The sequence below is a fragment of the Egretta garzetta genome, unplaced genomic scaffold (genome assembly GCF_000687185.1).
Source record: "Egretta garzetta isolate BGI_Z169 unplaced genomic scaffold, ASM68718v1 scaffold228, whole genome shotgun sequence".
NCBI classification, from domain to species: domain Eukaryota; kingdom Metazoa; phylum Chordata; class Aves; order Pelecaniformes; family Ardeidae; genus Egretta; species Egretta garzetta.
The window spans coordinates 356,710-370,061 of NW_009260758.1; the positions used below are offsets into that span (position 1 = coordinate 356,710).

The 13,352-nt window shown below is 43.2% G+C and overlaps 1 protein-coding gene across 3 annotated transcripts in view; it reads right to left on the reverse strand.

The window, feature by feature from the left end:
• Positions 1–5,539: 5,539 nt before the first annotated feature.
• ARL8B (ADP ribosylation factor like GTPase 8B) overlaps positions 5,540–13,352 on the reverse strand; it is a 15,296-nt gene continuing 7,483 nt past the window's right edge. For 2 of the 3 annotated variants that reach the window (XM_035901383.1, XM_035901384.1), the window contains exons 2-7: positions 11,292–11,372; positions 10,627–10,700; positions 10,108–10,201; positions 9,378–9,445; positions 8,645–8,715; positions 5,540–7,188 (exon numbers count right to left, since the gene is read on the reverse strand). In XM_035901383.1, the coding sequence (XP_035757276.1) occupies positions 7,139–7,188; positions 8,645–8,715; positions 9,378–9,445; positions 10,108–10,201; positions 10,627–10,700; positions 11,292–11,372 (438 nt within the window). In that variant the 3' untranslated portion in view covers positions 5,540–7,138. Of the gene's footprint in view, positions 7,189–8,644; positions 8,716–9,377; positions 9,446–10,107; positions 10,202–10,626; positions 10,701–11,291; positions 11,373–11,661; positions 11,682–13,352 lie in introns of those variants that run through there. The other variant, XM_009645957.2, reaches the window with a different exon arrangement.

Genomic DNA, 13,352 nt, shown 5'->3' on the forward strand with positions numbered 1-13,352 from the left:
CCCCCAAGTCCCTCTGGGCAGGGCTGCTCTCCATCCTTTCTTCCCCCAGCCTGTACTGATACTGGGGGTTACCCCGACCCAGGTGCAGGACCTTGCACTTGGCCTTGTTGAACTTCATGAGGTTCACACAGCCCCTCTCCAGCCTGTCCAGCTCTCTGGATGACATCCCGTCCTTCTGGTGTGTCAACCACACCCTCAGCTTGGGGTCATCCACAAACTTGCTGAGGGTGCACTCGATCTCACTGTCTAAGTCATTGGTGAAAACATTAAACAGCACTGGTCCCAATATGGACCCCTGAGGGACACCACTCATCACCAGTCTCCATCTGGACATCGAGCCATTGACCACTACCCTCTGGATGCGACCATCCAGCCAGTTCCTTATCCACCAAACAGTCTACCCATGAGGTTCTCCCAACAAAAAGCCCACCCAACCCTTCGCCTAAAGTTCGTAGCCGGTTCCATCTGCTGCTGGCACAGCCCAGGCCCGCTTACCCCACCGGCAGCATCCAGAGGCCCTCGCCGCGGCCTGCAGCAACCATGGGGAAGCCATGTCACCCTCTTGGCCCAGGACAGCCGGGGAGATGGACACAGGGCTGCCCCTCACACAAGGGCAGAACCGGCAGCCGACCCGCTCGGACAGCGAGATGGAGAGCAGAGCAACGGGCGCGACGGCAGCAGCGGCGAGCAGGCAGTGAGCCAGCGTTTGATGCGGCGCTGGAAGAAACCAAAGAACAAGCTCCAAGGCAGCCGGGGTTTTCAGAAAGCAGCATAAATAGAAAAGCTGAGAAACGCCACTTACAAACTGTAGATATGAAAGTGAAAATAAAGTCAGACAGTACTGGTAAAAACAAAACCCCCTCAAAGACGGGCAAAAAAACCCCAGAAGAGTCCATAAAGAAACTACAGCCAGGGGAAGTAAAGAGGAGACACGCATCTCAGCTACCCCAGAAACCTTACCAGCATCACGAGGAACTGTGGTTGTAAGCATGACCGACCGCTTTATCGCTGAACTAAGGGCTGGTGTTCACTCTTGCATTGCATCCTTTTTAGCAAAAAGTGCAGACAACCAGACATTAATGATTTGTCTTCAGCCTGTATTTTATACTTTCAGGAGTTAGATCTTGCTCTGTTTTCCATTCATTGCAACAGAAACAGTAGAACCAATAAATAAAAAACCAAACCACAGTGCAGTGGTCCACCAGGACTTATGTACACTGACTCCCGTTAAAATCCTCTAGCGTGTTCAAACACAGCAGCCTGAGGTTGCTCTTTCAGTTGTTCTTCCCCTTATGCACCAGCGATATTACTATTCACACCAAGAAGGGGATTCATTTATTGACTCTAAAGAATGAGGAAAATCCCTCATTGCAAAGACTGAAGTATCTGTCCACACCCCAAGTTAACACAATTATTCAGAAGCAACTTACCAGTGTACTCGACTCCAAGACTCTTGTGAGAAATAGAGTTTAGCTTTAAATTTCACGTCACAACAGCTTTTTCTTTCTCTGCTCACGTATTTGCCTTGTTTGTTGAATAATATGGTTTAGAAACTTCTCCTTGATAGGTCTTTTCAGAGAGAAACACAAATGAGACCAACAAAATCCTCTCGGCATCTACACCAAAGCCGTAATCAGAAATGATAGAGTTTCACGCAACTACCCAGAAAATTGTCCCCCGCCGAGCACAAGGCTTATGGTCACTCTCTCAAGATGAGGTTACGCAGAGGCCACTCTCCCCACACACAGCTCACACTGACCAAGCATCAACCAGGCAGCAGCATTCAATGACTTTTTTTTTTTTAAAAAAAACAAAAACATGAAATTTAGAATTCGCCTCATTCATACACTTGAGATCACTGTTTCGTGACAGTATGTAAAACGTTTACTTCCCTAATTACGCCAGGAAAGACTTCTTGAATTTCCTACTGGAAGGTATCTGCCTGCGTGGAAGCGATACCACCTACTCTCATCATTCTTAAGGAGTGCTTCAAGGAGTCAACCTGTTTGCTCCTCTCGCAGATGATCCCAAGATGTAGATTTTAGCATGGATGTGTTTAGTTTAGCTTGAGCGTAACGATGTCTCCCGCAGTTTGGTAATGAGGCCTTCTGATATATTTCTAACAATAATAAAGCAGCTGTACTACTACAGATGAATATGCAAAAGAATGGTTTTCAACAACACTTTATTGAAGCACTTCAAAATGATCACAATGATAGATGTTGCCTTTAACAGAATAAAACCTGTAAAGTCATAATTAAAAGGCACTAATCCTGGCACAAAGGTCTACTTACCCACCTTCCACCGTGACGGAAATAAAAACATCAAATATTTCACTTCTCCTCTAAAAGAGTATGTGCACACCCCCCTTTGACTGCCATCCCGTGTTTGTCACAAGTGACACGTAAAACAAATTCCCTGATGTTTCACCAAGGCATACTTTAACCTTCAGCAGCTGTAGTCCTAAAGCAACAGACTGCTCACTGAAGGTTTAGGGTTTAGTGAGAGGAGTCATTCCGCACTCATGTTTTGGGAATAGAAGGTCCTGAAGCACATAACCAGTCTCAGGCATTCTCACATTACTTCTCCTTTAACACGATTCATTGCTTCGCCGTTCGCGTAATCGGCAATGCACTGCTCTTAGCAAGATAGCTTAAATAACCTGATTTACACCCCCCTTTTTAGAATTCTCACCGCGCGCTCTGGTCAGGGTCAGTGCAAAAGCAAGCCAGCAGGGAGCAGTGCCGGGGCATGCTGCCGGGGGAAGCGCATTTCTTTCACGTTCAGTAAACACGCACAAAGCAAATCATGACATGCCGTCGCACAGCCACAGTAACTATGAAATTAAACCTTAGAAAAGTTAAAAGCTTGACAATCCAGCTAAGTCATAGTTCAAGTTATTAATAGATCCCTGCACAACATTCCTATATTTATTTAACCAGAGAGACTGTTTAAGGCATTTTCTTTGGCCTCCTTTCTTCTACCAGAAAGTGAAGATTATGCAGCTTTATACGTCAGCATCCAAAAAGGACCGTCTTTCCAATCTCTTTCCATAAAGATGCAAAGAGAAAACACGGATCGATAAGAAACTAGGTTATTCGTTCCACAGATCATGAAACAGCTCCACACTTGTGCATGTCTCACGTTGCCAAGTGGTAGGGACAGAACTGCTCTGCGCAACCGCTAAGACACTCAGCTGTACTCGGGGCGATGATGAGAATCATGCTGCTCTGTAATTACACTTAAAGAAACCACCATCCACGCTAACAGCGATAGGACGTCAACACTCCACGGAAAACTTTCGCACAGCCCGCTGCTGTGGGTGCGCGCACAAACATTTCTTCCCAGTCTAGTCTAGAGACGCGCTGCTCTACAGTCAGTAAGTGACCACTTGTACGCAACAAAACCGACGACAAGTATTTAGAGTTGACAGCTATTTTAAATCATCAGGACGCCATACAGTACCGACATGTCACGAGGTCATAAAGGTATGACTGGTGTCTAACTTGCATGCATAGCCATGACCAAGGGTTCTCTCTGGCTCAGTATTTGCCTTTTCACAAGACACAGTCATCTTAATACGCTCATGGTCAAGGCCTACTGCAGATGCATCAGAAGAGAGTTTCAGGACTACAGCTAGTGATGTTGAAGTACAACCATTTATGTTACTTAAAATGCATCCCCAAAAGTGACTTTTGTTAAGAGAACGGCCAATTTAATCATTCTCTTTTTACTGTCCAGGCTCACTACGGAGACAAGCAATCACCATGAGAGATCAGATTGGCCCAATAGATTTCTAGAAGCAGAACACACCTATAGCATCCACATTCAGCAGACAAGACTGCTAATGCCCATCTTGGGCTCCACACCTTCATTAGAACAGAAAAGGTTTAGCCTTGGACTTCACTGTGCCAGATGAGCGAGTGGTTTTTTCAGTCCAAGGCTGAAAAGTGGCGAGAACAGCCTCACTTCTCTGGAAGACTTATTATGCTTCCTTTCCACTTCCAAAATGAAGGTCGTTGGAAAGTTAACCTAATCAAGCCCTCAAACAGAAAAAGTACAATCCTCTGCACTGGATTCAAACAGTCTCTTCAAGGTCTACATTTCTGCCACGTGAGTAACTGAAGGCATCTGGAAAAACTGTACAAGAATAGCTGTGAAAACCGAGGTGGGGTTATCTTGTGAAGTAACACAAAAGTACTTTTGGGAGTATACACATCATAGGTGGCCAGTGTAGCTCTCCTTGCAATTTACATTTAGAAGTAGAAATTATTACTTAAATACCACATCAAGCAAACAGCCATTGGCCAAGTTCACAAAACAGCTGATTTAAGTGATTAGTACCGGTACCAGACCAACCAGGGTGACAAATCTTACAGCAGCAATACTGTTCTTCAGACTCTGTGTCTAGAGGCATTTTGCTTTGAATGTAGCTTGTTTTGCATGCAGGAAACCCCACCAACTGAAGAAATACGCACATGATCTTTTACTCAACAGTTCATTAGTCCTTCCCACCAGCCGAATCACACATGAAGGATGCTAACTGACCAGTACTCAGGCCTAAAAGACTAACCTGTTACAGCTCAGGAAGCTTGAAAGCTTACACGGAGGCAGGCTGTGAACAGAAGACATCCAATTTGTTACCATTACTTGGAAGATGTTGACATACGGTCCTGTAAGTTAATCAACGACCCAAGAGAAATTAATGCAACAAAGCATTTGGGAAGAACAGTCAGTGTAAGATTTCGTTCAAGACCTCAGTCAGTGAAAGCCTCACTTTCCAAAGAGATAAGAATCTTTATGCTTTAACTGGCAGTGAATGATCAGGCACTGCTAGATCTGACGCTTGTGCTAGAAAAGCAAAGGTTTCGCTCAAGGCTTGATGACAAGAAACAAGCTTGCAGACACGTGCATTTTTCTTCTGAAAACAGAGCTCCGGAAAGCTGCCCCTACTTAAGACCCTTCAACTGACCTGTGCTTTTCATAAATACAAAAACGCACTGAAGTCTGCTGAGACTGACTAGCTAAGCTTGCTCACGTAAGCCGAGAAAGCCCCAGGCCTGGAAGGTAGCCTTATAAGCATTTCACTTGAAAAGTTGAACCAGAGAACACAAAGAAGCTCAGGTATTTACCGAGCCTTCTTCCCCCACTGTCATCTTGTGGGGGAGGAGACAGGCACCCCATAATGTATTTCCGTGAGTTAAGCCACATCAACTCAAGTCAGTCAGTTAAGTGTCAATACAACCCTCAAAACATAAGTTTATTGAATAAAGCTGAAGAGCAGTAAACCGACATATGCATCCACCTAAATAAAAAATTCACGTATTTACAAAGTTCAGTAATTGTATAAGTCGTTCACATGCAGAGAGTAATGCACAGGTTAACAATTGGTAGTGTTTGGATGCCATAAATGCTGAAAGCCGTGAAGTATATAAACACCAAACACATCAAGTTTAGCTATAGGCCAGTTAACTAAACAGTGACCTGGTCCCTCACAAAGATTCACACATTCTAGTTTAGTTTCCTTATTTTAGGCACAAGCAAGTTTGCTAAATAAAAGTAACTGTAACAGTTCCTGGTGAACTAGGGACTACAGTAGCAAGTTAATATACCCTCTCCTCTACAGCACCAGAGTATGAATTAATGGAAATCATGCTTCAGAGAACTGAAAGGGGACAAAAAGTTAAAATGCAAGTTCAGACTGAATGCAGGCAGCGTGTAGTGTCTGTGCAACAGCGCGAGAGTTGGTACAGAACAGTAAGGCCATGGCAGTCCAAATTAAAACTGGCTTGTCATAGCTGATATGGACTAGGCAGCGTTTCCAACCAAAGACTCCGACATAATGCAAACTACATTTAGGTGAAGAATCACACACAGTGTGAGGCAACACAAGCAGGTGTACCATGTATTCGCATACACTAGTGAGCTACACTGACATTACTGTATGAACAAACCAGTCTTAACAAGCCTGTCCCTTTAAATATACTGAAGTCATTGAGAAAGTAAAGCCACAAAAGCGTTACAATCTTTAGTTTACACATACTTCCCTATACTGTAGGAGCAAGTCAAGAAGCAGGATCGATCCATCGGCTCTCTTGTGCTTTGACACAGTAGAACACTTCATCTTGCAACTTACAGACTTTGCACATGGTTACATCGAGGAAGCAGGCAGGTCTAGAGTTGTCACAATAGCCTAGCTATTCCGTAGCACCAGGTGAAACTGTGCCCAGCCATTCCATGAGCAGGAGAGACACTAGACAGCTACACAGGTATTGTGCTAAAGGTCAACAACTGACTCTATACAAAAACATCAGTAATTTAAGTGTCATGCAGCTGCTCAGAATGTGTGTTCTGGTTTCAGATAGAGACCACTAGTATCTGTCGATAGAAAAATGTATTTGAACAAAGTCTGATGTTCCTAGCAAGTTGTTTTCATGCTGGAATACTCCAATTTTTGAAAGCTTGACAGAACAGTCCATTCCCATTCCCCACGCAAATGTTAAACAGAAGCAACAAAATGATTTTAAACAGTTGACACTTCCTAATTCATCATGAGAGTTTTCTTTTTCAAGTGACAGATCTCAGCTGTCGATTAGTGATGCTGATCTATGCCTTGTGCTCCCCTCTGCAAACAGTTCCCATGTCTCTGCTTACATACACACATCACATGCATTTGTGAGATAAATCAGTATCCCACAACTCACGCTTAAATGTTTTCTAACTACTGTATGTGGCATCTTACAGAATCTTAATGCTGTCAAGCATCAGCATCTTCAAGCCACTAAACACTAGAAATAAAACACTTGCTGAAAATCATATAAAAACCTGGCCCTGAAAAACCAGAACAGAGTGTACCATCATAGTTAACATGGTAGAGAGATATTTTTTTTTTTTAAAAAGCCCCCCCCACAACCCTCCCACCATAGATGGTTGTAAAATAAATATTTGTGCTGACTTTATCATGACAACTCTAGTTGTTTTGTGACAGAATAGGAATACAAGTCTTCAGCAGTGCACATGAGAAATGAACCGTGAAAAGGCAAATTCTTGATACAGGATTTTTGGGAAATATCTCATTATGGAGGGAAGTGGACAATTGAGGTTATGGCCAACTGGTACTGGAGATTCCAGGAAGACTTCAGCTTCTTCTAGATTTTGAATGCTGAATAAGCCACTGAAGCGTGATATCTAAGGAGAGAGAGAAGAGAAGTTCCATATTCAAGTGTCTATCTGTATTTGTGTAACTGGCATCGCTTTGGTATGCCAGTGTCCTCAAATACACGACAGCGATATCCAGCCCTTCTCTAGAGGATGGTCCAAGACAGATCAACGGAAGGATTTTTTTGAATGCCTGCTCTCTGTGCTGCAGTCCTGTAACTGCCCAGCATCCTTTAAGTAACATTAAAAGGAACTGCCCCAGACATCCTGGTTCCTCAGTCAGCTACACCTCTAGAAAAAGAGACATCCCTTAATCTGGTACTTTGGTATGACTCACGCAATTAGCTTTAGATCATCATTGCTCCATTTAGGCAGTCTGCCTGTCCTCACCTGATGAGAGCAAAGTTAGCTAAGCCCTACAGCACAAGGCATCAAGGTCCTCCACGCTTGAAAGAGGGTCTCGCCCGAGGAAGTGAAATGCACTAGCTTCATACCAGCCCAATGCTTCCAGCAGCACCTTCCCTATAGCATCAGGGATGCTCAGCTGTGCTGAGCACCTTGTGTGGAAGATACGATAGAAGGGAATAACTGCTTCTCCTGTCCACCATGTTTGAATCTCTAACTGAAGGTGAGGTGACAGGAGCTTCTCTGACAAGCAGCCAGAAGTGTTCCACAGGCTGTTCATTTTTCCTGGAAAGAAGTTGAGTCCTTAATATAAAGCAGTTCTGGTATCCTCTATAGCTTGTTCCTGTGACCACCAGCCTGAAGTTTCCCTCCTCAGTGAACTCTAGTCAGCCCGCCAATGAACCAGTGTTAATCTCATGGCGGCCACAAGAAGGCATCAGAAGGGTGGCAAGTGTTAGGTACTGTGTTTTCATCCAGTTGAGATTACTCAGTTTACTTACAATGCTAGCGTCAAGTACTTAGTATTACACAGCACCACGGTTTCTGCCTTTGAACTCCAGAAATTCTAAAGCAATTGATCTCAGCACCAGAAAAATGTACTGTCTGGCTGCATGGAGGAGTGACTAGCATAGGCCACAACACAAACCACTTTGATAAGACAGCAAGGAAGGGAAGATGATTATTTCAAGCGAATGACTATTGAGGGAAAACTTGCTGCAAGTACTTGCTAGCCTCATGAAGAGAGGCAGAGCTGAGAGTACGTGATACAAATGTAAAAATCACTTCAGCCAAGCTAGTAGTGAGACTAGTCAGCTATTTGCTGCAAACTAACTAAAGAAAGGCAGCAGACTTCACAGGAGGCTGATGTGTTTTGATAATTACAACCCCTACAACTTTAATACCAGTCAAGCTTCCTCACACATCAGGAGTTACACAGAATTCAACCAGTGCACTTACACATTGTTCTTCGATTTGTTACCAGTTTCCTGAAGCCAGAAAGGTTGTGTTTAAGAAGTTACAATCCCCCAAACCATCCTCTGATAGTTCTTCATAATGTTTAGCATTTTAGGTTAATAGTTACCTATATTATCTTTCTCTTTGCAAGAAATTGAGTAGCAGCAGATTTCTCTGTCCTGAATAGCAGCAAGGTTCCTATGAAAGAGAGAACATTTCAACATACACTTCACTTACAACAATGACTTTTATACTGAGAATCTTAACTGTTCCCCTTCTCTGCATGACTCGTTTCTGTACAATGTTTCAGGTACCTCCTGTTGCTGGGTTTTCTACTTACACATGCGAGCTTCTTGATCTAACAACCCTTTATTGAGTTCAAGTAGCCTTCCTTAAGAATGCTTAGACTTACATCTTTTCAATTAGCTGTTTCTCATCCAAAGCATTAGGAAGGTCTCTCTTATTTCCAAGTACTAGAACCTGAAATCCAGAGAAGAAGGAAATGATTGCAGCTTTGCTTTTTAAAAAACAAACCAAACCACACCACACACCAACACACACACACCCCCACCCCCAAAAAAAAGCAACCTACAAACAGCAAACTTCAGGGGAGTCTGACAAGCAGTCTGCACTAGGCTATTAACAGAATGAGACATTCACTATTAAACCAGATCCAGAAGGAAGATTGACCTAGTTTTATACTGAGAATCTTAACTGTTCCCCTTCTCTGCATGACTCGTTTCTGTACAATGTTTCAGGTACCTCCTGTTGCTGGGTTTTCTACTTACACATGCGAGCTTCTTGATCTAACAACCCTTTATTGAGTTCAAGTAGCCTTCCTTAAGAATGCTTAGACTTACATCTTTTCAATTAGCTGTTTCTCATCCAAAGCATTAGGAAGGTCTCTCTTATTTCCAAGTACTAGAACCTGAAATCCAGAGAAGAAGGAAATGATTGCAGCTTTGCTTTTTAAAAAACAAACCAAACCACACCACACACCAACACACACACACCCCCACCCCCAAAAAAAAGCAACCTACAAACAGCAAACTTCAGGGGAGTCTGACAAGCAGTCTGCACTAGGCTATTAACAGAATGAGACATTCACTATTAAACCAGATCCAGAAGGAAGATTGACCTAGTCACAGGGAAAGGGGGGATACAAATAAACTGTCATGTGCAAAAAGCAAGCATGAGAGCACATCAGCTGATAGAACTGAGAACAATCCCAGACAACTTTCAGCTGAGACTCCCCAAACTTACTCTGTACTTCTGTACTACATTCTGGTTAACCTGTACTATAGTAGACCCTAGAAGGGAGCACAAACTCCTGCTGTGGAATACTCTAGTCTGAACTACTGTTCCTTTTTTTTTTTTTTGTGGGCACTGAACAAGAGTAAGATCACTGAAGGATTGACTGAGGTCAACAATTTGATTTAACGCACTAGGGGCAGGTATCGTTCATGCTTATACTAACCAGTAAGGTTAGGCCTTACACTTGACTTAAGAGTTCAAGCCAGGCTTCAGAGTTGCTGAAGTTACGCACATTCCCCAAGCAAGTTTAATACTGTGTAAGGCAGTATTACTTACAGGGATTCCTTGTAACTGTGGCTTATCTAGAAGATTGTGCAGCTCATTTCGAGAGGCTTCTATTTTTTCACGATCTGCAGCATCTACCATGTAGCTTTAAAGAGAATTTAAGGTTAGGTCAGTGAGACTGAACTACCTCAGAAACTGCAGCGTTTTCTTTTCACTGTCAGTTTTGAGCACGTTCAACAGGGCTTTAAACAAAGCTAGGTCCTCTGAGCAAAGAATTTGGTTCTTTTAAAAAAATTCTCTAAGATCAGAGTAGATGAAAGATTCTTTCAGTTAGACAGCACTGCCACCCAGTTCAGACAGGAAGTAGTTAGTACTCCAGATCAGACACTGATAAGAAAATAACCCATGTTGAGCCCTGAACTTAAGGGTAAAAAAAGGTCAATATGGTTGCAGTACAGTTTCAAAATTAAAACCACTACTACCGAGTGAAGCATGCACTGTTAGAAAGGCTACACGCAGAAGAGAAGCAATGCTGAAGTTAAATACTAGCTGAAGGAAGACAATACTTACACAATTGCATTAACTCCTCTGCAATACCGCTCCCACATGCTTCGGAATCGTGGTTGCCCTCCTATATCCCAAATCTTAAGGCAAGGGAAAACAACAGTTCAGCCATGCGCTACGTTTCAACGTTACGCAAAAATAAGACATCAAAACACAGTTTTTCCTTTCTCCTTAGGCCAGCTGCAGGACCTCTAGCATATCAGAGGAGAAATAATGCCTTGTACAGCTGCTCAAAGCTTGCAGGCCCAATAGCATAAGCAGATGCCAGAACACACTGCAGTATACAAGGATATAGAGGAAGATATATTGACTTAAAACTTTGCTTTTGATGTAAGCTTTCCCTTAAGCAATATTGACGAGCAGATGAGGAAGATCTCCGGGCCCTAAACATGTGAAAATTAACTCAGATGAAAGCCAGACAGCATTATCACAATGTTGCTTTAACTAGTCCATGAACCTGGAAATCACACACAGGTTCTCATTTAAGAAACCCCATAAACCAACATGAGAGTATTCTTAAGCTACCTGACAGATTTAGCTGAGCCTCTTCAGTTTCCTATATTTATCCCAACAGTGGAAGAAAAACGGAGCAAACATACACATTTTAAACTAGAAGCTGAAGCCAGCCTTCTGCACGGGTTTAAAAAGGGCAGTCAACAACAATAACATACCTTTATTGTAACATTACCCTTTGTAACTTTTCTCATGTTGAAGCCCACAGTAGGAATCATATCTTCACTGAATTGACCTGACTGGAAAAAAAGAAAGTTAAATTTAGTGCTTATCTGGTGCAGCTAGTTTACATAGTAAAATATCATAAGCTTTTTCTAACCATTTGCCTTCCAGCTGAAGGCTTCATAGCCAAGAAGTCGCAGATTTTATATTCATGTGTATTGAAGCCAGTCAAGTAATTTCTTACAAGCACTTAAGTAATTTTTCAAGCCTTGAGGCAGTCAGGGGAGCAAAGTTACTTGGGGAAAAGTTCTTTGCATAGCTTAACAGATGGACAGCCGAGGCAGGTATAGGAAAAGAGCCATTCACCTACTTCTGCTGGAGCCAAGGTCCATACATCTGGACCTCCTAACTAGGTTAGAAGGTAACTACCTGGAAGCTAGAGATATCCAGAAGATTTTCCTCTGATGCAAGCTACTCTATGGACAACATTTACAGTAATAAATCACTCTTGTGGAATAAGCCTCCAACCCACAGGTATGGGTTAACTCCCTGAGGAGTTTTAAAAGGCCGGAAAGTGGAAGGACCTGACAGGTCTGCTTCACCCTAAGCTACAGTGTCCAACTTGTTCAGCAGTGGAAAAGGCAATCAAAATGTAGCCAGAGAGTATTTCAGCCCGTTTCCACCAGAAGTTCAGCATCACTTTAAGCTCCAACATAACTGCTGCAAAACAGTGTTTTATTAGAGAGGTTCTCTAGTGGCAGATGTTTTACTGTCTGTTACACTTTTATCTGGAACAGCTTGAAAGCCAAGTTCACAGCTATCTCCTGTAGCTAACCCAGGAGCCATAACAAGTGTTATCAACAGTAGTACAGGTTTCTCCCATGCTCCCTTGGCTGTTTGGCAGGAGACGAATCTCAGCCACAGTGGTCATTATGTATCGCTCTACATCAACTGCATGTAATAGAACCAGACAGTCACACAGATTTGGAAAAAAGGTCGACTGAAATGCATTCAGTTGCTTACTTAAGATTCAACATCACAGCAGCACAGTCCGCTTCCCTCCCCTGATGTTGCACAGAGAAGCTAGCCCGAGTTAAAAGCCCGTTAGGATCTACGAAGCAGACGTCATATCACCCTATAGAGTTAGGGCCCAACTGCAGACAAGCTGGAAGTAATGCCTAAGTCTGATGGGACATGCTTTGAATACACGCTGTTCAGAGTTTGCAACCAGAAGATGATCAGCTTGCAATACCACTGCTTTGTCATTCACTTCTATGCCTAGAAGCCCACATTTTCTTCAGCTTGTTCCCCCTACCTCACCTCCCAAAAAACCCTTGTGATCTTCCACTAGCAAACCAAAGCTGCAAGCTTCACGTAATACAGACTCCGCTCTAGTGCTGATAAACATTAGAAGTCAACTAAAAACGTACAGATGATAGCAGTCTCATTCAGGCTTACTTGGCCAAGCCCTTCAGCTAAATGCCAAGCTGGTCTTGCTGTTGACCTCCATAACAGAAATACATCCAGAGCTTGGATGTGAAGCCAACAGTCCCCTGAACAGGTAGTGATTTTTCACATTTAAGATCTGCTTTCCAGATGCATGGCTATACAGACTAAGTCTTTTAAAAGGAGTAAAAAAAACCAACGAAGTCCTTGAATCCAAGGAATGGAACAGTAAAAACAGTGATGACCTGAAAAATGGACAGCTTAAACATCATTAGGCAGGTGTTCAGCATTCTCATTTGAAAGAAGTTTCAACCCTTTAAGCTACACAGAAGCGCACGTATCAATCTCACGCAGCTCTGTTTCAGAAACTACCCCAACCTTTCGGCCAACTTCGCAGGGTAGGTGCACAGCCTGAACGCCCGTTCATTAGCCTCCCGTTCCAGCCCTGGAAGCCCAGTGTATGAGTTACCCATTTCAGCCAGTTTGATTATGTGTAGCTCAGCAGCTGACTGTTAACCATGCTTCCCTGCCTGATGCAGTTTAGCTCAGTTCATAAAGCACGCACTGCCAATCCCGCCTTTGAAGGGTCAGCTTGCCATGGTTGCTCAAGA